The sequence below is a fragment of the Lacerta agilis genome, chromosome 8 (assembly GCF_009819535.1).
Source record: "Lacerta agilis isolate rLacAgi1 chromosome 8, rLacAgi1.pri, whole genome shotgun sequence".
In the NCBI taxonomy this organism is placed as follows: domain Eukaryota; kingdom Metazoa; phylum Chordata; class Lepidosauria; order Squamata; family Lacertidae; genus Lacerta; species Lacerta agilis.
Window position 1 is genome coordinate 39,008,284 of NC_046319.1, and position 23,753 is coordinate 39,032,036.

A 23,753-nucleotide genomic window follows, 5' to 3' on the forward strand; every position below is an offset into this window, starting at 1 on the left:
TTGAACCCCCTACAACAAATTACTGCGTTTACTGTATGGGGGCAAGGGGAGTTCCTCTGCTAAGGCTGTTGTGATTCACTCTCCCTTGCTTGCATTGAATAAAATAAAAAGATTTCCTGAAGGGTTGTTCAAGGGCACCTGCAAGAGCTGGATAGAGAAAAGGGTAATTTATATGGGGAGAGCCTATGAATGCTCTAAGGGATTAACTAGGTTGGGATTAAATTACTATACTTGGTCATCAGGATCCTGTAGGGTTGCGTTGCTATGCTTGCCTTTGATGGCAGTTCTCTGTTTTGCTTCCTATTGTCATAGCTGTCAACCCTCCCTGCTGTTTCCCAATAAGGGAAATTCCCGCAGAAAAAGGGAAAGATTGACAGCTATGCATTGTAAAAAAGCAGCAGCCCCCAGTGGCTGGGAATTTGCAAGGGAAGGGCCTTACCTGCCAGGAAATGACCAAAAGGGCTTCCTGGGAGTCTTTGGTAAAGGCTCTAAAAACCCCTTCTTTAAAACATGGATAGACATACTAGCACTTCAGAGCATGAGCAGAGTGTCTTTCCATCCCTACTCTTGAGGCAGTGGGGCAGGCTATTGGTCCATGTGTGCACTTTATACTTTGGAGGGGATTTGGGCTCTTCTTCTGCTAGAGGCATTTGAGCAGAGGCTGGACAGCCACTTGTCAGGGGTGCTGCAGCAGCATCTTCTATGGGAGGCCTTCCACTGAGCAATGGGTTGGAGTAGATGACCTTCAAGTTCTGTGATTCTCCTGAGTTGCTGCAGCCAGCAGCCCCACATCTATATGGCATCCAGGGACCTGAAGATGTGCTCTCTTCCTCCTCCCCCCCCATGCGCCTTGATGTTCCCTTTTCAAGATACTGATTTCTTGGTGTTCCTTGCTCTCTCTATATAGAGCTCCACTCATGTACAAAATGATCACAGTTTGTTCCTGATTGAACATGGAAGAGGGTGAAGGGGGCTCTCTGGCTATTTAAGAGCAGCCCCACTAGATCTCATCAAAGGTCCACCTAGTATCTCCCACCCCCCTTCCACTGTGCGATCGGAAGGTCAGCAGTTGGAATCTGCATGATGGGGTGAGCTTCCATTGCTCAGTCCCAACCTAGCAATTCGAATGCATGTCAGTGCAAATAGATAAATAGGTTAGGTACCACTGCAGTGGGAAGTTAAATGGTGTTTCCGTGCGCTCTGGCAGCCGTCACGGTCCTCTGTGCTCCAGTAGCGGTTCAGTCATGCTGGCCACATCATGACCTGGAAAGCTGTCTGTGGACAAATGCAGGCTCCCTCGGCCTGAAAAGCGAGATGAGCGCAACACCCCATAGTCGCCTTTGACTGAACTTAACTGTCCAGGGGTCCTTTACCTTTTTATCTTATCCACTCCCTTCTACAGTGACCAATTGGATACATTTTGTTTTTTAAGTCACTTTCTGCATGTGCTTAGAGACACTTTTTTTAAAAGGCCCGCACTCTTTTTTGAAAAGCAACTCTGCGTGCTCTCAGGGGCACTTTTTAGTAGCTGCATGCACTCAGAGGCCTTTTTTAAAAGGCCACTGCTTCGAAGCACTTCATGGCAGAGGCTTGGCATTGAACCTCTGTGCCGGAGCTGAGCCTAGCTTGAGAAGGAGAGGGCGCCCTCGGCTTTTTTGTCCTCCGCAGGGCGGAGCCGGGCCGGGGCCCGCGGGGCGTGTTTCCCCACCTCCTGGGCGCACCTGGCCTCTCCATAGGCTGCGGCTGCGGGGCTCCCTCCTCGGCGGGCTGGGCTGGAGGGATGACAAAGCAGCCGTGGCGGCGGCCAGCCCAGCTCAGCCCTCCCCTTCCCTGTCCTCCTCCTCTTCCTCAGGCTGCCCAGCAGCGCCGCTGTTATGGCAACCAGCCCGCCTCGCCGGAGGAGCCGATGATGGAGCAGCGGCCATGGCCCGAGCGGCGGCAGGAGCAGCAGCGGCGGCGGGAACCGAGGGCGGCGGCGGTGGTAGCGGCGCACGGGCCGCGGTGGCGGCGTCCGAGGAGCGGCCGTCGGGGGAGCCGGCGGAGCTGTCCCTGGAGGAGGTGCTGAAGTCGTACGAGCAGCCCATCAACGAGGAGCAGGCCTGGGCCGTGTGCTTCCAGTGCTGCCGCGGGCTCCTGCAGCCCGGCCCCGTCGAGGAAGGCGCGCCCGAGGAGGAGGCGCGCCGCTGGGGGCCCGCCGGGCGCATCCGCGACACCGCCGACATCCGCCTGCACCGGGACGGCGCCGTCTCCGCCTGCGGCGAGTACGGCGTGGCCGGTGAGTGGGGAGCGAGCAGGGCGGCACTACGGAGCCGGGCCGAACGACCCACAAGGGCGGCGGCGGGGCTGGAGCGAGGGGAGCCCCCCCCCGGACTCGGGCAAGGCAACCTTCTCGTCGGTTTCTGCTGGGCTGCCCGGGAAAAAGCTTCAGGGACAGAGGCGCTTCGGAGGGACTGCGGCTGAACGCTCGGCCCCTCCCCCGTCTTCTCAGCCCGCAGGGATTAAGGGGGTGGGGGAGCTTTTAGCTAAGAGCTAAACGCACCACTAGTGTTTGGGGGGGGGGAGAGAAGCAAAGAGGGCTTCTGTGTCCCGCAGTCTCGTAGCCACCCCCCCCCCCATTCACCTGCTGATCCGTACCTGAGAGGTTAGTGGGGCGGGTGTGTCCAGAGCTCTTGACATAACAGGGAGGTGGGGGGACGATTCCTTGGCAAGGGCAGAGCCAACAACTGAACTGCCAGGCTAATACCCTCCTTTTCTTCCACCCTCATTTCCTTTTTTTTTTAAGTCTGGAAGTATTCATTGGTGATTTGCTTTTGTCATTCCTGTTTTAGAATCTACTAATATACTAGTGAAGCCCTCCAAGTTCATCTAAGCAGGAAACAAATATATTGGGGGGGGATAACTTTTGGTGTGAAGAGGTAGATTTGAGGGTGTTGTTTTGTTTTGTTTCCCTTTCTGAGCCTGAGATGTGTTCCAGAAGTAAACAAAAAGGTGTTATGGTGGGAAGTGAAATCTTGCTTTGGCAAGATAAGGAGCATGTAAAGATTCTCCATCTTTTTATAAAACAACAACCTGGACTTGTTGTTTCTGAAGGGCAAAAGGTTTTAACAATTTGGTTGGTTCTGAATACCTCAAGGGAAGATCAGGAGGTGAATTGTGGATGGGGCCAGCCTCTCCCCATGTGCTAACTTAAAGCTGTTTTCTTGGAGCCTGAAAGCAGCTTGTTCCCAAGTAGACAGAGGGAATCCTAAAGGCATCAATCTGTCAGATGTGATGGCATTTGAGGACATCCTGTTTTGTAGGAGTTGGTCTCTGTGCGTTTTGGCCTTTGTGTTCCTGCTGATCCTTGCATATAAACAGACAAAACTTAATTCTTTGGAAAGGAAATTGAGAAGCAGAGAAGAATTAATTCAGGTTAAGTAAGCTAAAGGGACTGTTTTGTACATGCTTTCACTTCTATGAATCGAAAGTGTGTGTGTGTGTGTGTGTGTGTGTGTGTGTGGTGTCCACTTGAAGGTGAAAGGCACTTAAAGTGCAGGAAAGTAGATACAATATCATCATGCTTTAAAACCAAACCAAACAAGCCTCCTAATGGAAAGCCCAGCAAGTATGTTGTGACTGCCTTAAGCACTGCAAGGCTGTCCCAGGGCCAGCGCTAACGTGAGGGAAGATGAAGCAACTACCTCAGGTGGCAAATGCTGTGGAGTGGGTGGGGAGTGGACAGAATTGTGTGTGCCCTACAGCCTGCTTTAACTAACCTGCTGCCTTTGAGTGCAATTGTGGAAATCTAAGAAAGCTGTCAGTCTGGTTGACTTTTGTACGTGGGGGTGGGGAGGTGCAATCTTGGCCATCTCAGGCAGCAAAATGTCTTGGACCGCCCACACATTGCTGTAGAAGAACAGCTTCTTTTTTTTCTTTTTAAAAGTTTTAACACTGTCTTACTTGGACATTAAAGCTATACGTATTGTGATAACATGCCTTAATATAGCAGCATTTTAACAAATCCTTATGCAAATTAATTATATGATTTTATTATGTGTTACCCAACCTATTTGGATGCTTTTCTTTTAATGCAAACCTCCTCCCTGCCCCACCCCCTCCCCCACCCGCCTGCTGTCACGCAAGTCCAAAGTCTAAGCTTCCCTGTGCACCTGCAAACTGGGTGGGGATCCTGGATTGTAGTAAGTCCTGGATTATCTTTCATGTGTGAGCAAAGAGATCAAAGTATCTCCCAAGGACACACTTCACATACTTGATATGTTTATGATGTGTGTAATTACACCAACGGCCAACACAAATCTGCTGCAATTTGCTGAGTGTTCTCATGCGCTAGCATAACACAAGCCATTCAGTGCTTGAGTCACGCTGCTTGACTTCAACCGTAGTACATCCATGCCAGGCAGGTGTAGGTGTTTAAGAGCTATAGATTCCACCTTGTTATCTGTCTCCAGGGTAGGGAAGTGTTGTGGCCCCAAGGGGTGAGCCAGGCCCTGTGTGGCCTCAGGGACATCAATGTTTGGGTGCTTAGCACATCACAGTCACCAGCCACATGGCAGGTGATGAGAGAATTGTGTATTGAATCACTGCAAAGCTGCTCCCTTTGTGGCTTCTCTGAAATGCAGCAGAGGAGACGTTCCTACCAGCGATGCACATAACTAATGCACGCACACATTCATTTATGCTCTTGCATGCATTTCAAGGCTTGGGCCAGGCAGGAAGAGCTGCAGAAGACATTTTACCTGGAAACCCACCAAAAGGTTTTGGGAATCAAATGTGAAAGCTACAATACGTATAAATCATCAAAAATGCCATGATATGAAAGCTATCAGCAGAACTAAAAGAGACAGGATGTGTGTGACATGAAAGTGGCATGAAAGGGAATTAAAAAGCCTGGGGAAAAGGAGGAGCTTTGGCTGGCAGCACTGAAATGACATCAGTGAAGCCTGTGGAGTGCATTGCACACTCAGGAGGCCACCAGCAAGCAAGAAGGCCCTTTCCCCTGCAGGCTGTTGACACACCTTAGATGACGGGGCAGCCAAAGGACACTGCCTCTGCTGAAGGTGTTAGAGTGCGGTATCTAGTGTGGTGTCCTCCAAATGTTGTGGGGCTTAAACTCTAAGCAGCCAGCATGACCTATGATCAGAGCTGATGGGAGCTGTAGTCCAACATCTGGTTCCCAATTCCTCTCTTGGAGTATGGGCAGGCAGGTGTTGAGATGAGGTTTTAGACTACAACTCCCATCACCCCTGTCCATTGTCTGCTGACTGAGGTTGATAACAGTTGCAGTCCAAAAATTCTGGAGGGCACCAGGTTAGCGATGGATGATGTTGGATTTACCAGTGAAATGAATGGAGGAAACTGACAGTCATGTACCCTGGGTTCTCTTTCAGCTGCTTATCTCTCTCAGTGGAAAAAAATGCACATCTTGCCTAGTTCAAACAATCTGGGGACTTACAGGTTCTGGGCAGGTTGGCATACTGCCATGTTTCCTGTTGGAAGCAAATTGCTACTTGAATATGAAATTCAACAAAACCAATGAGGTTCCATCTCTGCAAACATCTACTGATCTTTATCTCAGCCATGCCAGTAATTATTTATATTTTTGAAGAATGTGTCCTGAAGTTAGGCTCTAGCTATCAGGCAGCGACTTGTTCTTTTTGGCATCCCGAGTTCTTACATTGTTAACTTGGTGTTCTGAGCCCATAAGCAGAGGGTCTCTAATGAAGCTGAATGTTGGAAGATTCGAAACAGACAAAAGAAAGCGCCTCTTCACACAGCACATGGTTAAGTAATGGAAAGCGCTTCCACCAAGGGCAGAGATGGCCACCAACTTGGATGACTTTGAAAGAGGATTAGATGTAAAGACTACCAATGCCTGTTAGTCACGATGGTTATGTTCTGCTTGCACTATTGGTGGGTGCAGTGTTGCTCTGTACACCAGTTGTTGGGAATCACAAGTTGTGAGGGTGCTATTGCACTCAGGTCGTGCTTACAAGCTTCCCAGAGGCATCAGCCTGGCAACTGTGAGAACAGGATACTGGATTAGGTGGGCTATTGCCCTGATCCAGCAGGATCTCATTATGTTCTTATGTGTACACTGCACTTACCACCCACTCAGTTCCCTTTATGCATCGGATGAATCCTGATGTCCACAAAAGCTCTTGACTTCACAGCTTTATTCTGTCCTCTGTCCCCCGAAGCTCCATTCCCCACTTAAAGTAGGTCTGTGGTGGATGGAAACAAGAGGCAGGATGAGCATTTCTGTCTCACACTCATGTGCTTTGTATGGAACTTGTGTCAAGAGGGAAGGGCCATGGCTCAGTGGAAGAACATCTACCTTGCATGCAGAAGGCCCCAGGTCCCATCCTCTCCCCAGCATCTTCAGGTAGGGCTGGGAATGTCCTCTGCCTGAAACCCCAGATAACCGGGTCTATGTAGATGATCCTGAGCTAGACGGACCAATGCCATGGTCTGATTCAGCATAAGGCAACTTCCTAAGAGTAATTCACAAAGAATTGAGGCAGCAATATCATGACTTCCTCTGTGTGTGTGTGTGTGTGTGTGTGTGTGTACGTCCTTTTGTGTGTGATTCTCCTGTTGTGCAGCTGAAGAAATAACAATGAGGATGTGCCTACATGTGAAGAATTGAGATGTTCTGAACTTCAAAGCCACTGTCCTGTTGTCTAAATTTGACAACCTTAGTGTCCTAATCTTCATATATCTGAATCAGTTTGGCTGCTGCTACTTTACCAATCCTCCCCAAAAGGCACCGAAATCCTTTCCATTGTGCTCACCCCCCAGAAAGCACTTCACGATCCCACATGTTTTGACATCTCTCTGGTATCTGCAAAGGCAAGTAGCAATTCTATTTCAAAATTCTAACTCTTTCCTGCTAATCCCAAGAGAATGAAATACTGGAAGGAATGCATGGGGAAGGTAATTGTTTTCTGTTTTGATGTTCTTTGTCATGTATGAAAACTCTTAAAGAATAAGAGATACCTGGAGGGACAAAGCAGAATGGAACCTTTTGCCTTTGTCCTTGCAGGGGCTGCAGCTGGTTGCATTGGAGTCTTTGCAGGAGTACCGGTAGCTATTGCTGATCTGCTTGTTCTGATAATATTTACTTAGAAGCCTTGCACAGAGTGCCTTAAAAACTGGTCTGCCCGGTTCTGGGCTATACATAGCCTAGCCTATGATTGTCAGCAGCTACTAAAGGGTCACTGACTTCTTGACCTTCAACCAACGATGCAAAGCAAAGGTGACTCTTTTGGTGCATTTAAATCATTCCAGCCCAAGAGCTTTCTCTCTCTGCCCACAGGCACCACGGATGTTTTAGTGGGGAGGAGGCCAAGAATTGCATCAGTTTAATGGTCCCTGAAGGAACACGGTGATGAACAGTAGCAGTATATAGCAAGGAATCTTTGCTGCAGTAGAAAGAAGCTCAGTTCCTAGCATGTTACTTTCCAGCATCCGCGGTGTCCTGAAAACCTTGCTTTATATAGCTAGGAGTGCTTCCAGAAGGACACTTCTTAAAAATCATATATGGGAAGTTTAGGTCTGATTTCTACATGTGTGTGAGCTGCACATTGCTTCCCACATTTTCCCATCCACACTAGAGCTTGATGGGATGTATATTTGCTGAGCTGCATTGCTCCTCCTCTCTGCCATGCCTCCCCTGCCCTCCTCTACCTTTTATGTTCTGAACATAAGAAGAGCCAGCTGGATCAGATCAGGGGCCCATCTAGTTCAGTATCCTGTTCTCACAGTAGCCAACCTGATGCCTGCAGAAAACCTGCAAACGGGATCTGAGCAGAAGAGCATCTTCCCCTCCTGTTGTTTCTAGCAGCTGTTACTTGGAAGCATTTCTGCCTGTGTTCTGCCTTATGTTCAGTGGAGGCAGAACATAACCATCCTGGCTAGTATCCTCTGATAGCCCTCTCCTCCATGAATTTGTATAATACTATTTGAGAGTCATTCAAGCTGGTGGACATCACTGCCGCCTGTGGGAGCAAGTTCCGTAGTTTTAAACTATGCACAGCATGAATAAGTCCTGACTCTTTTGGGCATACCTGCAGGTATTTTTGCATCTGTGAAATACTGGAATGAAGAGTCTGGTGCAAGACCAGCACATAATTTTGCGAAGTGTTTTTAAATCTTGTTGTATGGCACTTTCTGCTGCAATCCCCTGCATGTTCTGTGTGGAGATTCTGAGAGAGCAGTTCCTCCGAAATCCAGAGGATTTCCTGTTGAAATCCAGATGTGCTTTCAGTCTGTGGAATGTAGGCATGCCTGCCTGCAGATTGTGCTCACGTAAGGAGCAAATGGAAATAGGGGCACATGGCATTATAAAAAGGCTACTCAAAGTGGTGGTCCACAGAATAGTGCCAGTTCATAAGCCATCAGATGCCAGTCTATGAAAACCTCATCACAACTCAAGTTGGGTGAGATGCTCCAGGGACCAATATGGTGCTGGTTCCTGACACATTGGGCCAGGGGGTAGGAATTGCTGGTCTGCCACATCAGATAGTTTGAGAAGCAAGACTAAACTCTGTTACAAATGACTGGGTTGGTTCCCTACCCCTTATTTTTTTCCCCTTTGTCCATCAGAGAGTTCTGTAAAGCTCTAAACCTTGCTTATATCTACTTCAACCTAATTTAAATATACTATTTACATACTGTCTCCTGCCCTTTTGAGACCAACAGAGAAACTGTAGTGACTGAATTTCCATGTTGGGGGCATTTTAATGCCAAATGCAAAGAGAAATATTTCCTGCTTAGCCTCTGCAGTTCCTCTTTCAGGGACTGGTTGATAATGGAACTGGAGTCAAGGGTGAATTGTGATATATGAGAGATACTAGGAACTGAGAGAGGGGCAAATCCATTCACCAGCTGACTTTGTGCCCCTTTTACAAGGATGCAAATCTGAGCTGCTGCTGCTTTCTTTCTTTGTGTGTCTGGGTTTTTTAAAAAAAGTTATTCTGCCACAGAATTGCTGTGTGGTGCTGCCTACGGAGATGTTTAGGAGATGGTTTAATTTCTCTGAAATGTCTCGGAGTTGCTGAGAATCTGCTGAGTCTGTCAGACTGCGCTTTGCTGATGCGGCTGCCCTAGCAAGTTATGCCTCTTTAACAGCTTTTGCTCTTGTTGTCATGCTGATAAATGGAATACAGGACACTTGCTCCATTCATGTGGCTGTATGAAGCCATGCTCTGCTTTCTTCCAATGCAAGGCAGCCAATCTGGTGCAGCTCCAGAAATTTTGGAGTACGAATCCCACCATCCCCAAGGAGGATGGGACCTGTGCAGTCTACATCTGGAGGGCACCGTGTTGCCTCCCTACCCCACCCATCCTAGAGGTCGGGCGACCTTCCCCAATCTGGTGGTCTCCAGGTATTTCAGGCTACAGCTCCCACCTGCCCCATTTCCTACTATAATACCTCTCAGCCTTGATGGGAGTTGTCCAAAATATTTAGAGGGCACCAGCTTGGGGAAGGTTGTAGTATTTGCAAAAATTTGAGTGCATTGATCATTGACTATGTAAGTACCTCTAAAGAGAGATCGCTTATTTGAGCCTTCTTTCCCCAGCACCTCTTGGACAGAGCAATGATGGGAAGGCACTTAAACAGAAATAACAATAGGCTGTATTGTTCTGATTTAAATCCTCAGACCTTTGCCCATAATATTCCTCAGAGCGGCTTACAATCATTTTCAGTATACAGTAAAAACAACTTTTTGTTGTTGTAAGAAGCGCTGCCACCACTACCACCACCAGGACTACCCTTCCTCCCCCACCTGCAACCAAACAAACCCCAAACCAGTCTAAACAGCATTAGGCAGCCCTGCAGAAAGCACCCTCGACCTCTGCTTGCTGCGCATGCTAAGAGAGAAGGAGAGCTTCATCCCTTCAGTGTGTGTCACCGGAGACAAGAGGCACTTGTGTGGGCCAGGTTGACCTCTCTGCAGGGCAGCCTATAAGTGGCTCATTGATTGGGGAAGTGGCAGGAAATGGGGGGGGGGGTCTGAGCTCCCTCGGGTTGCAGGGGGCATGTCAATAAAGTGGCTCTGAAGCACTGTGGACAATTATAGAAAGTGGAGCAGGGGGAGCATGGCTTAACTGCTTTATCCCTGCCTGGGAATGAAAACCTGCTCCATTTAGTGCTCTTCCTCTCCCCCTCCCCCCAAAATAAGGCTCTGCATTCATAAATGGCAGGTTCTCTGAGGACTATGGTCCCCAAGTGGGTGGATTTAATGGCCTGCCTTATCAGGGCTAATTTCTGTCTTGCCAAAGATGCACTTGGAAAAACTCTTTCTGCCCCAGAAGCCTTTTATTTGCCTTTTTGACTGTTGGTGCACCAGCTGCCACGTGTCTCTTTTCTGTTTTGTTCCTTTTCCAAACTCCCACCACTCCTGCATTTTTGCTTCTTCCCCTCCCACCTCTTGATATTTGGAGTTTGCAGCCTGTCCCTTGCAGAAGAGGAGGAGGCTGCTGCTGCTGCTGTTCTTTTAATGTTCACAGGCAAACCCTGATAGTTCATGTTTCATGTAGCCTATGCACTTGAGCCTGATCTACAGGTGCAGCAGACAGAGACTTTCAGCCATGCAGACTTCCACCACCCCTTCTTTACCTGTGTGGCTCTCCATGACGATTCACTGCCAGCCAGGCAGGATTGAAGAAGGCAGTACTTAAATGACACATTTGGGCTTGGAGAAGGAGTGGTGTGTGCTTGTGTATAAAACAGAAAATCATCATTGGTACAATGACAAGCCATAGTTTTCCCTGACCATGGAGGGTAAAGCAAGAATAAACAGGGTTTGCAATTATTATAATACCTTTATTTATACCCCACCTTTTCTCCTGACAGGGACTCAAGGCAGCTTACAAATAACATAAGGTAAAGGTAAAGGGACCCCTGACCATTAGGTCCAGTCGTGTCCGACTCTGGGGTTGCGGCGCTCATCTCGTGTTACTGGCCGAGGGAGCCGGCATACAGCTTCTGGGTCATGTGGCCAGCATGACCAAGCCGCTTCTGGTGAACCAGAGCAGCACACAGAAACACCGTTTACTTTCCTACTGGAGTGGTACCTATTTATCTACTTGCACTATGACGTGCTTTCGAACTGCTAGGTGGGCAGGTGCTGGGACCAAGCAATGGGAGCTCACCCCGTCGCAGGGATTCGAACCGCCAACCTTCTGATCGGCAAGCCCTAGGCTCTGTGGTTTAACCCACAGTGCCACCCACGTCCAAATAACATAGGAACAGCTAAAAAACATAGCAGGGTGAGAGAGTCATAAAAAACATTTAAACACCAATAGAATGAAAACTATATATAAACATAAAAGATCTAAAGGAACAGGAAAAGAGAGAAGATTTTTTGTTTCTGTCTGACCAATGAAAAGGAGATTTGAGGGGAAACTGATGAGATCTCAAGTCCCCATAAAAATAGCCACTGGAAGTTAGTTTTTGTTTTAAAGAATTTGGGGAGAGGAAGAAGCAGTACTGGGCAGTTGGCTTGGATAGGGTTTCCCAGTCTTTAATCAGTTTGGCTTGGGACAGAGAAACTGTGGCTGTGGGGAAAGGGGAATACTACTCGTGGCCCTCTGACCATAAGAGATGTGAGTGTTTTTTATGTCAGTGTGGTTCAATCTGGCCTGCATCAGGTAATGTGTTGCATGCATGATGCTGAGTGGGCTTTCTGTGAGCACCCCAGTGCTGTAGCTGAGCCAGCCATCCATTTTCTTTGAGAGAGCTGTGGCTTTGGCACTACCTCCCTTAATGCATTGAAATGTTAACCTCTTACCCTTGGACTTGGTTTTAAGCTGTCCTGTAGGCATCGTTGGACAGTGTCTACAGCACCCTCTGAATTTCTGTCTGGTCTGTAGTAGCAGGGAATATGGGCTCCTGCTTTGATAAGGGAAGGACGCTGGGTTGGAATCCCACAAAGGTGCCCAGGTGAATCTGGGTCCTTTGAGTCTGGCCTGGCTCTTGTGGTTGGGAAGAGTGTGTGTATAAGTGGGGCAACTTGACAATATGGGATATGGTTCCCAAAGGCAGCAATCTTAATGGTGTCATTTTCCTCTTGCAGAGCTCCCATTGACCTTGACGCCCTCTGCTGAAGCACAGGTACGTTGTTGATTCCCTCCTAGGAAATAAGGGGTCACTGAAACTTGCCCCCGAAAGCCAGCATTTTTGGATCATTCTGGTGACCTGCTAAAAAGCTTTTATCTCAGCATGTGGGTGAAGTCATTCTGCCTTCAGCCAGTTGGAGGACAGCATAGATTTTAAGTGATCAGTGCAGAAAACCTCAGTCTGCTAAGAACATAAGATCTCTGGATCTGGATCAGACGAAAGACCCCACCTCCAGGGAGAAATATGTCTTCTGCAGGCCATGCATTTTCTTTAAAAGCTCCTATCCTGCCTTTCCAATTTTGTGCTTTAAAGTGGTGCAAACAGAAGCCTTCTGATTCCGAGTGAATTCTGTGTGTCCTTCTCCTGAGAAGACCTCTGGGAGAAGCTCTTTCCTCTCCCTTCCTCCCCCCCCCCCCTTCCCCAAACTCAAAGCAGCTGCAGCTCCACCATCAGCCCATCTCTCCTGGGTGCCTGTCGCCTTGGTAGCTAAGCCCGGGGACCGGTGCTCAAGCAATGAATAATTCACAAATGCTGAAGCATAACTATATTTAATGAGCTGTCCCAGGCCAAATCAAGTCCCTCCTTGATCCCATTAGAAATGGCCAAAATGGTAGCTGGGAGACTGGGGTAGTTTGGCTTCAGATGGGCTGGGAACCAAAAGCAGCCAGCAAGGGAGATCCTTTGGCAGGTGCCATGCGCCTGCTGGATCTGGTTTGGAGACCTTACAAGGGTGGAGTCTAGGCCCTTTTTTATCTCTTTGCACACCCTGAACATGTGTGTCTCCCTCTCCCTCTTTCCCCACGTCCTCCTCTTGGCCTCCATGGCTCAGCTCAGCTTGACATGACAGTATCTTTGGTTTTCTTCTATCAATGTACACCTCCTCCCTTTATGGCTGCCCCCCCCCACTCAACTTTCCCACAGGGGAAGGAAGCCCGCTAACACTGCAGCTTCTCTTTTCTGCTCGGAGGCTCTTGGCTCTCCACATCAACCCTGTTCCCTGCGGGGGGCTCATGTTCCCCTTGACTTCTGGATAATGGAGCCCTGGTGTTCTTGGTGCAGAGAGCAAGGAAAACAGGAGGGGGCCCAGAATGCATACCTTTGTTTGGGAAATAAAATGAATTGGGTTTTTTAAAAATCATTTAAGTAAATTCCCAATAATACCAACCGTAACAACAAGAACTGTATACAACACAATACCTGCAACTAAGTGTTGCAGTATACCCTCCCTCTCAAAAGGAGTGCTCCTGTTGATAGTTCCAGCTAGATACTGCCTCTGAGAAGGGCACCCCACCCCACCCCACCCCCAGTCTCTGGCTGTCACTCATGCTGTCCTTATAGAGCTGCTGGGGGGAGGGGATGTTCCTCCCTCTTCTTAGGGCAGAGGTGCTAACTTGAATAAAAAATTGCTGGGGAGGGCAGGTAAGCCCCCCCCTGCATAATTGATAACATGATACGGCACACAGTCACCATTCAAATGGCAATGCCCATCAACTTTGCACAGGGCCCAGGGACCTCAAATTTTTATTGCAGTGTGTGTGAAAGGACCTTGGTCCCTAGGATTTGGCTCCTATGTCTTAGCATATTATTTTTCAAATCTTTGCAAACCTCAGGGCTTCCTGCAAGCATGCAGATACTTTTCTGTTGTTGCTCAGTGGCTCCTTTTTGCCTACAGTCCTGTCAACACAGCACCTAAGTTTGCTGTTAGAAGGGGCATTCCAGAAGGCGCTTTCTTTCTTTCTTTCTTTCTTTAGTTCTTTGCTGTAGATTTTAACTCCTTTTCTCAAAAGTGCCAATGATACAAATCTGGCGAGTTTTCCACGGAAAAGAGTTGAACAGGACACGAGAAGAAAGAGTCTTAAATAATAGCAGCTGTTCTCTCTCTCTTCCTGCCTGTTCCAGCCGAGGCTTTGAACCCCTGCCTCTCTTCCTCAGCCTTGAAAGTGAGGTTCCCATAAGAACAAAATAAGAGCTCTGCTGCTGGATCAGGCCAATGGCCCATTTGGTCCAGCATCTCCCTGTTCTCCCAGTGGCCAACCAGATGCTTTTGTGAAATCTGCAAGCTGGACCTGAGTGCAGCAGCACTCTTCCTGCTAGTGATTCCCAGCAATGGGTGTGCAGGGCCTTACTGACTCCCACAGTGGAGGAAAGACATGCATGCAGGGGCGAACAAAGGCTAACCAAACCCGGGGTGGGGAAAACCGCCGGCTGCGCATGCGTTGCGCCTTGTACGATGCATGTGCAGCGTCACTACGTACAGCGCATGTGTGCGACACCGCGCATGTGTTGTACGTAGTGTTTTGCCGCTTGTGCCACCCAAGTGCTGTATGGATGGTGGCGGGATCCTCTGCTCGCGGCTGTAGTGGCGATGGAGGGATCCCACCGCCGTTCGTACGGCGCTCGGGCGGCGCCAGTGGCAAACAGCTATGTACAGTGCATGTGCGGCGTTGCTATGTACAGCGCATGCGTGCGACACCAGGCATGTGTTGTATGTAGCAGTTTGGCACCAGCACCACTTGAACGCTGTACGGATGGTGGTGGGATCCTCTGCTTGCGGCTGCAGCCATGAACAGAGGATCCTTTATATGCAGCTGCGGCAGCACGATGGCTGCTTGCGCCACCGCACCTGGGGACGGCGGGGCAAGCAACCCGTGAGGTGCCTTCTTGTCACACACCAACAGACATGGCACCTGGAGCAAACTGCCCCCGCCCCCCCCTGCAACGCCACTGGCTACATGTAGCCACATCTTCTGTTGATTTGTCCAATCTGCTATGAAAGCCATTCAAGTTGGTGGCCATCACTTTATCTTGTATCCTAATAGCACAATCTCACCTAAACAACCCTTTTCCTTAACCAACCACCTGTGTCCATTCACTTGCAGATGGTGCAGTCTCTCGGCTTTGCGATCTACCGAGCACTGGACTGGGGTCTGGATGAGAATGAGGAACGAGAGCTCAGCCCTGAACTGGAGAGGCTTATTGACTTGATGGCCAACAGCGATTCAGAGGACAGTGGCTGTGCCACGGCGGACGAAGGCTATGGCGGGCAGGAGGAGGAAGAGGAGGCTGTGGCGGAGGGCACCCTGAGGGCCGTGTGCACCTTCAACCAAGCCATGCGGCTATGTGCTATGCGCCTCACCCAGCCCCAGGAAGCTGAGGCCCACTACCAGGCTGTATGCAGAGCCCTCTTCCTGGAAACGGTTGAACTGAAGGCTTTTCTGGCCAAGATTCGCGATGCCAAGGAGGTGAGCATTGCAGTGGGCTGTGTTGCTCTTGCTACATGGGCACTGATGGGAGGGCACGCATGGCAGCATCAGCGCTGCTTGGCCCCAAGAAGGAGCATGTGTGTGCTCGTGACATGTTGTCTGCTTGCTAGGGGTGTCAGAGATTTCTGTTGGAAACGGAAACAGGAGTGGAAATGGCTAGTGTTCTCTTGTTCGTCCCACGCCCAGAATGGAAATCAATCCATTGCATAGAGTCTATATTCATTATCGGCACTTCCAGGCCACAAATGATACATAGTCGATTACTCTCCCCGAACCCAAATTACATTGCATTTCCTTTGCACTGAGATGAATGGGCTGGAATAATGTGACTACTATGGAGCTTACATATATTTTATGTAATTAATTGCATAATTTACATAATCCCGCTACCACTGACAGTGAAACCCATAATGCAGTTATCGGTAGAAAACAAACTGCAGCAGAAAGGAAGCAGTGCTGGCAGCTTGGAGAGTTACACAATGACATGTCTCTGCCTGCAAGGAACTAACAGTTTTAAAAATGCAGTAGGGAAAACAGAGAAAGGGAGAATCAAGGGAAAGGAAAGGAAGATTTGGGGCAAATGCCAAACTACAAGCCTTTAGCTTGATTGGAGTTAGGGACATGCTCCATACATGACAGCATTGCAGCTTTGTTGGAAGATGCATTCCATGCATGACGGCTTCATTGCTTTTTGCCTGAAGCTGCAAAATGGATAAGCTTCCTACACAGCAGCTAGAGGAAGGATAAGGATGCTCCAAAACCCTGCACCCACCTGTATCTGCAAAGCAGTGACCTTGTTGCTCTGGGAAGGGGAGGCATAAATTGTCTGCAGAGCTGCGGCTGTTGTTAAAGAGGCTGTTGTCTGCCTCATTGAGCTTATGAGGCTGCTCCTTCTGCCTGTCAGCCTGATGATGGCGCCTGTGTGTCCCAGGTTGGACTGTGTGCAGGCTGCCTAAGTTGTGATGGGTTGTGATGGGTAAGTTCTAGTGGCAGTTGCAGAACAGGGCAGATAGGGATGATGATCCTGTGGGTATCAGAGAAGGGAAGCTGTGATCTGGGCTGGAGCACAAAGGAGGCGGCTGAGTAGTTAACGGCACCTGGGCTGGGGAAGACGGACTCAGTGGGGACTGACTTCCCTACATTCTTTTCCATTGGTGATGCATGCTGCAATTCCTAGTTGCTGGCAAGGGGCAGTTTTCTTAAAATGTCTGGGGTTCCCTGGCTTTTGTTTTGTTGGACTTTTTTAGTTTTTTTAAGCAATAGTATCCTGCACAAGTCCTTTGGAATTTGATAGTTAACCATCTAAGGCTGTGATCACACCACCATACATTTAAAGCACCCCCCCCCAACAACCCCCTGCCCATATAATCCTGGAAACTGTAGTTTATCCCTCAGAAAACTATAATTCCCTTAACAAACTACTGCTCCCAGGATTCTTTGGTTCGGTAGGGGAACTGTGCTTTGAATGTATGCTGTGTACACAGCCTTAGTCACTAAGCTTGCTTATTAATGAACAGTGACATTCCCCACCTTGTGCAGACTTTCCAAGAATTCCAGGGGAGGGAGGGGAGATGGAGAGAGTAGGCAGTGGGCCACATCCTGATGAACCACTTGTCCTTCCTTGTCTCCCCAGTTCCTAGTTCCTGGTCTCTCACGTGCAGCCCATCCCAGTTGTGTCAACACAGTTCCTTCCATGAGAATTAGGCACCTTCCCTACTTCCTTGTATAGACTCACTGGGCTGTTGTAAAAAGCTAGCAGCAACAGCACCTCCTTCTGGCCAGTATCTCTGATCGGCAGCAACCTCTAGCCTACTGAGCTGCCCTCTTAGAATCTCAGGGAAGCTTTTCTCCTGGGAATGGGCGGAGCAGCAATTTGCATTCCTCTCATTCCACAGGTTCTAAATGACACACCTGCAAAGAGACATCACCTGTCTCCTGGGAGGAATAAAGGAGGGCAGGCAGCCAATGCTGTCACCTAGCCCTTCCAGCACAAAATAATAAGTGGGCTTATCTCATGGGTGGAAACCTATTAATGCTAATTAACTCGTTGCTAATTAATAACTCTCCAGCCAAACAGTTCAGAAGGGATCATGAGCTACTCTAGGAAACGATTTCATGGAGACCCAGAATTCCTCCTGGCACATTTTTGTCTCTCTGGAGGGGTGAAGTCTGGCCATACCTGCCCTTCCTGGGGATGAAATGTAACACAGCTCTTCACAGCCACTGTCCTTAAGTCAGGGATGGAGAACATGTGTGTCTGTCAGTTGCTGTTGGATGCCTAACTCCCATCAGCCCAGTGGGAGTTATTATTAACATGTTAGAGGAATTAGTGGTTAATAAGATAAATGCCTTGTTTACCGTTCAGTTCTTCATTTGATAACCATGGCCTCTGCCTGTTCCATCTGTCTGCAGTAGAAATATGTGAGTTTCTCTAGTGAGAGATGACAAAAATACATTGCAGATTTGTTGAGTGGAAATAACTGTTTGTACGATCGTGTCTCAGTAAAGCAGCTTGGTGGCTGTAGGACATCAAAAATATGGCCCTGTGGCAATTAGTGTCTTTTTGGGTGGTGGATCTCAGTATATTTCGCATCCTGACAGAATCTAGAAAAACTAACAAGTTCCCCTGGGCTGTTGGCCAAAGGGCCTGTATTCCACTGCCACTCTCATTGGTGACACTCTCTGGGGAGATGGCCGAGTGGCCTGTGCAGAAGGAAAAAGCTAGTCTGTTTTTCTTGTCTTGTGGTGTTCAGATGCTGACGAAGCTGAAGGATGAGGACGAGAAGCTGAAGGACCGATCAGCTGCAGATCTAGACAACCTGAAGAACACAGACTGGGTACAGAGTGATGGGGGTGGCACGGGGTGGGGGAGTGTCACCTGGATAAATGGCTGGTGGCTCTAGGCTAGCCCCAGTGGGGTAACCATGACAAGAGCTTCAAAGCTGGCCAGTGAACTTCAGTTTCTTTTCCTTGGACTAGTCCTGGGGCTGCCAGGAGAGGCGCCCTGCATGCTGGTCCTGCTAGGTGTGGCATTGATTGCTACTCCAGCTTCACCTGGTCCAAATTGGGGGAGATTGCAAGGAGGGAATGTATGGGCCATGTGGGGGGGGGCACAATAGCCTTAGGGAGAGTTCCCCAAGGTGGACCCAAAGATGGATTGCAGAGGATCTTTCTGGGGGAGGATGGAGCACGAGGTTTATGCCAAGCCATTTCTCGACAGCGACTGATATTTCTCTGCCTGCTGCAGGCTCGGCTGTGGGTCCAGCTAATGAGGGAGCTCCGCAATGGAGTCAAGCTCAAGAAGGTCCAGGAGAAGCAATTCAACCCCTTGCCCACTGAGTACCAGCTGACGCCCTTCGAGATGCTGATGCAGGACATCCGGGCCCGCAACTATAAGCTCCGCAAGGTCATGGTGAGTGAGGAGGGTGGGTGGGTGTCTCTGGATATTTTGATCACTGCGGCAATAGGGCCCCTTTTTCTTTTCTTTTCTTTTTGTTTCTACCCCTGCCTACAAATCCCAAAGCCTGGTCCTGCTGGACTGTGTAAAGTGACAGGGAAATGTGACACTTGCTTTGGGATAACACTTGCTTTGACATCAGTGCCATCTAACCTCCCCACAAACAAATCAGAATGAATGGTCAATAAACAGGTTGTTCAGAAGCACCTTCCCAGTGCGTGGCTCCTGGGATTCAGCAGGTAACTGGCTCTGCTCCCTGAGCCACCTGTTTTGGTTCCCCCTGATGGACCCACTAACAGGGAGAATTCCCACAAGCCTCAAGCCTGCCCATACCTGGGCCATAGACAGAGTCCATCCATCATGCTTGGAAATATTTCCAGAGACCCTCCAGCTGCTAATTCTTCCTCTTTGGGGCATCTACCAGGTGGACGGCGACATTCCTCCCAAGGTGAAGAAGGATGCGCATGAGCTTATCCTTGACTTCATAAGATCTCGGCCGCCCCTGAGACAGGTAGGTGGAAAAGGTTATTCTTAGGAAGAAGCCCCCTGCCCCCAGTTTTGGGTTGGCCCTGTAGCCTGGCAGGGGTTTGCCTTTGGATCCGGGGAACCAAACATTATGAACTTAAGAGGCTACTGATTCCCTAGCCTAGCAGATTGGCAGGGGACTCTCCTGGTTATTTACCCACTGTTTTGCAATCTCCATCTAATTTGTGGGTGGCTCAACTATTGGGAAACCCTTTGAAAACCTCATGCCAATAAGGAGTGTGGTCAAGGTGGGCATGGCCATCTAAGGTGTATCTACACAGCGTCTGCAAGAGAGGAATGGGCATCTTAAGCCACACTTTGGGTCCCTCCAGTGTTTTCTTCTTAGGGGGACTGTGCTGTGCAGGGAAAGAGGATCCTCCTGTGAAACTCTGTTTATTTACTTTTTTCTTGCCACTGCCATGTGACTGCCACTGACAAAATCATGAGGTGTCTCAGGTTGGGCAGGCAAATGAATGCAGACCTTGCTCACTGGCCAACAGTTTGCCACCTCTGTGCCAGGGCTTGATCCGGGGACCCTTCTGTAAGCTGAGCATGTGCCCTGCAACTTGACCGATAGGGGTTATACTTGGACATGTGGAACTTCTTGTGCAGTTGCTGTATCTTGGTCACTCTGTCACCTTAGTTTTGTGGGATCAATGTGCCTTAGGGATCCTTAATAAGGAAGGTGGTGATTAACTATATAGCCCTTCTGAAAGTGAAAAACTGCCCTCCCGACCTGACTGCAGGCTTCAGAACGGAGGCTGCGCCCCATTCCTCAGAAACAGAGGACGCTCCATGAGAAAATCCTGGAGGAGATCAAGCAGGAAAGGAAGCTCCGACCTGTGGCATCACGGCACCAGAACCAGAAAGGTACGCCTGCGATAATGAGAAAGGCTAAGGGGAATCCTTAATGCTAGCGTGCAGCATGTTCATCAACAGAAGGGGCTGTTCGGGCCATATTTGTATAAGGTCTTTGTATGCCGCTCTATCATTCACATTTTGACGCTGGGTCCAGAAATTACGTGGGGAATGGGAGGGTCAAAAGTTGGGACCTAAGTTATTGGGTCCAGTGGGAAACTCTGAACTCACAGTGCAAATCTCAGAAATGTCAAGGTGTTCAAAAAAACCTGGAACAACTGAAGAGATTCCATTTTGTGGAACCAGCTGTTACTGGGACTGGTGGAAGATGGCTTTGAAGCTGTCTGAATGTCTTGGATCAACCAAAACATACGGAGGGCACCAGGTTAGGGAAGTAGAGTTAGTTACAGAAAACACTCTCCAATAAGAGAAGAAATGTCAGTCGTGTGCCCAGTGTATTCCAAGGGTGGTACTCAATGCTAGTCCTGCTCAGAGTAATGAACATGACTAAGTAATTTCAATAGGTTATCTAGTATTCTAAATAGGATTTGGTTAAATACAACCCCAAATGAATTTTTTTTAATAAAAAGGAGAAGGAATGTCAAAATATTCAATATGTCCAGCAATTTATAGATAGAAAGTGGCTGTATCCAATGTTCGTCCTAATCAGAGTAGACCCATTGAAAGTAATGGACATTTTAAAGATTCTTTGGGTGGAGAAGTGGGATATAAATAAATTGGGCACATTAATTTCAGTGGGCCTTCTCTGAATAGGATTTAGGTGGATTTAGGTGGCCACAACTCTAGAAGTTGTTGTGCTCCTACTGGGCCCTCATGGTGCTGCCATCCTTATTCTTCTTCTCTTCCAGGGTTTGGCTCCCTCCCCTGCATCCTGAATGCCTGCTCCAGCAATGTGACCTCAACTTCCTGCATCAACCTCTCAGATGTCTCCGACGCCAATGCCCTGCCCCAGCGCCAGAGGCCTAGGGTCTTGCTGAAGGCTCCTACGCTGGCAGAGATGGAGGAGATGTTGACGTCGGAGGTGAGAACCAAGCTTTTCACCTCTCTTGACACCTTCAGGAAGAAGAGTTCTTTGGCCTGCAGGAACTGGTGCTGGGCTGCAATGGAGACACTTTGCCACCCTATTGCTCCTTGGTCCCAGCCACCATGTTGCCTTGTACTGCACATGACACCCAGAGGTGCCTGGCAATGGTGGGGATGCACATTATGGTGTTGTGTGTGGAATCAGCCTTCAACTGCATTGCCTGATGTTACCAGTTGGCACTAGGGGTGGAGGATAAATTAGATTTTGTTGGCATTTACATGAGAAGTTACCTAATGCTCACTTCCTGAACCGAAATAATTACCCTTTTAAATTTGTACTGCTACAAATTTTGCAATGCAGTTCTCCAGCCAAACAGCCATGTATATATGAAGGGGAAGTGAGCATTGCAACACACACACACACACACACACACACACACACACACACACACACACACATTAAAAAACACAAACTGCTGCATATATGCGGAAAAATAAGAAAACTGAAATGGGCAGATTCACCCATCTCTGCCAGTCTCTGGAATGACAAACTTGAGAGTGTTGTTGTTCTCATGTCCTGCCTGTGGGCTTCTCATTTGATTGGGTACTTTAAGAGCAAATACTGGAGGAGATGCCATGCCTCCACCCCCAGATTGACCCAGCTGCTGCAGAGATTTTCTGATGTTCTTTGGCTCAAAAGCCATTCCCTCAAGTGCGACCTCTTGCATCGATGAATACATCTATTCCTGCTCCCTTTTCTCTGCAGGAAGAAGACTCTCCAAGCTCTGAGGCTGTACAGGAACCAGGTCCACTGATGCCCCTGAAGCGTGACCGCTCCTTCTCGGAGCAAGACTTGGCCCAGTTTCAAAGTGAAAGCGGTGGTGGCCAGCCTGACTCAGAGTATTTGGGACCTAGTGGGTCTGAACCGAGACCCCGCTCAGGTACCGAGAGCCCTGCATGGACCAGCATGGAAAATACGGGCAAGTGCACTCCCCCCCCAAGCTTTCCAACTCCACCCAAGCCTTTCTTCCTAACTCTCCACACAATGACACTCTGGTTCTAAGTTGGTTAAATGCATGGTGTATTTGCAGCCTAAGGGACCCAGCAGCTCTGCACTAAAATAGCGTGAGTCCTGCACTGACCAGTGTGGAGGAAATGGGCAAGTCTGTCTCTGTCTGTCTCTCAACGTGCACATATTACCAAGATGGGACTCACTCTGGTCTTGTTGGCATTCTGTTGTCCTCCTCCAGGTTCGGTTCCAGCCAGCTACCAGCAGGTTCCCTGTGGTGCCAGTCCTTTCCCCCCCAAGCATGGCGTCCTCAGCTCTGTGGACGAGAAGTCAGAGGCTGGTTCCAGTACTGCCCCAGATGTCAACTTGAAATATTTGTGGCTGGTAAGTGTCCGGTATGAACCAAACTCTCATGGTGTGTGGTGTTCCTGTGCACTGGGTGAACTCCCAGCCTCTTGATGTGAGGCTGGGCAGGGAAGGAGCTCAGAATGAATGGCATGGGTGGAAGGGAGGGAGAACTGCTAGGTACCTGTAAGGTTTGGAGCATGGGCCCAGAGACTCAGAATTGCCTAAAATATACTTATGCTAATTTATGTGTATAGATACAGATTTACAAGTTAAATATGTCACAAAGGGCAAACCAGACAATATCTCTGCTCCAGATCACTCAAAATAAGTTCTTCCTTTTCCTCCACCCCGGCCAGTCCCAAATTGGTTCCTCTTAAATTCATCTGCCTTTAATTAATTTCCTTACTGACACTGCTCCAGATAGTCCCCTTCATTTAGTTCATTTGTTAGCCCCAAATCATTGAGAGAGAAAGCCATCTTAAATTAATTTATTCCTCCAATTAATACTATGCCACCAAAATGCTTGTGGCACTCAGGAAAAGGGTTTGGGGCCTGAGCCCCTTTCCTCACAGCCTTATCAACACCCCAATGGGTGGTCTGAATGCACACTATGGGGCATGGAAAGATGTGTCTGTTTCAGTTTTCTCAGGTTCCCATTTTTCCAATCTGTTGGAAACAATTTAAAGAACAGCGTAATATACTTAGAGCCACCCCTGATTTAAGGGCTCTTCCACTGAAGTAATAGGTGCAGATCCAAGTTTTGCTCTCCTGTTAAAAAGGAGCTAGCAGGGGAAGAAAGACTTGGGAGAGTTGCTGCTGGTCAGAGTGAACAATACTGGGCTAGTTGGACCAACAGCCTGGTGGTCAAAGGTGGCTCCTATGTCCTTCTGTTCTCTCCTCTCTCCAGCAGGAGTTCAGCCACCCTGTGGAGAGCCTGGCACTCACTGTGGAAGAGATGATCAATGTGCGGCGGGTGTTGGTGAAAGCAGAGATGGAGAAGTTCTTGCAGAGCAAGGAGCTGTACAGCAGCCTGAAGAAAGGGAAGGTGAGAGTTGGAGGATGCGGGATGGGGTGTCTGTGTGTGCTGCTGAGCAGGGGCCTCTTGCGTTGAACAATAGTCAGCTT

General features: G+C 48.9%; 1 protein-coding gene across 3 annotated transcripts in view; it reads left to right on the forward strand.

Moving 5' to 3' along the window:
* Nucleotides 1-23,753, forward strand: part of SPIRE2 (spire type actin nucleation factor 2) — a 29,165-nt gene that overhangs the window by 1,815 nt on the left and 3,597 nt on the right. For 2 of the 3 annotated variants that reach the window (XM_033157046.1, XM_033157047.1), the window contains exons 2-12: nt 1,853-2,275; nt 12,081-12,118; nt 15,004-15,366; nt 18,141-18,224; nt 18,635-18,799; nt 19,269-19,355; nt 20,116-20,239; nt 21,097-21,269; nt 22,038-22,251; nt 22,522-22,664; nt 23,536-23,673. In XM_033157046.1, the coding sequence (XP_033012937.1) occupies nt 1,853-2,275; nt 12,081-12,118; nt 15,004-15,366; nt 18,141-18,224; nt 18,635-18,799; nt 19,269-19,355; nt 20,116-20,239; nt 21,097-21,269; nt 22,038-22,251; nt 22,522-22,664; nt 23,536-23,673 (1,952 nt within the window). The remainder of the gene's footprint in view (nt 1-1,852; nt 2,276-12,080; nt 12,119-15,003; nt 15,367-18,140; nt 18,225-18,634; nt 18,800-19,268; nt 19,356-20,115; nt 20,240-21,096; nt 21,270-22,037; nt 22,252-22,521; nt 22,665-23,535; nt 23,674-23,753) is intronic. The other variant, XM_033157048.1, reaches the window with a different exon arrangement.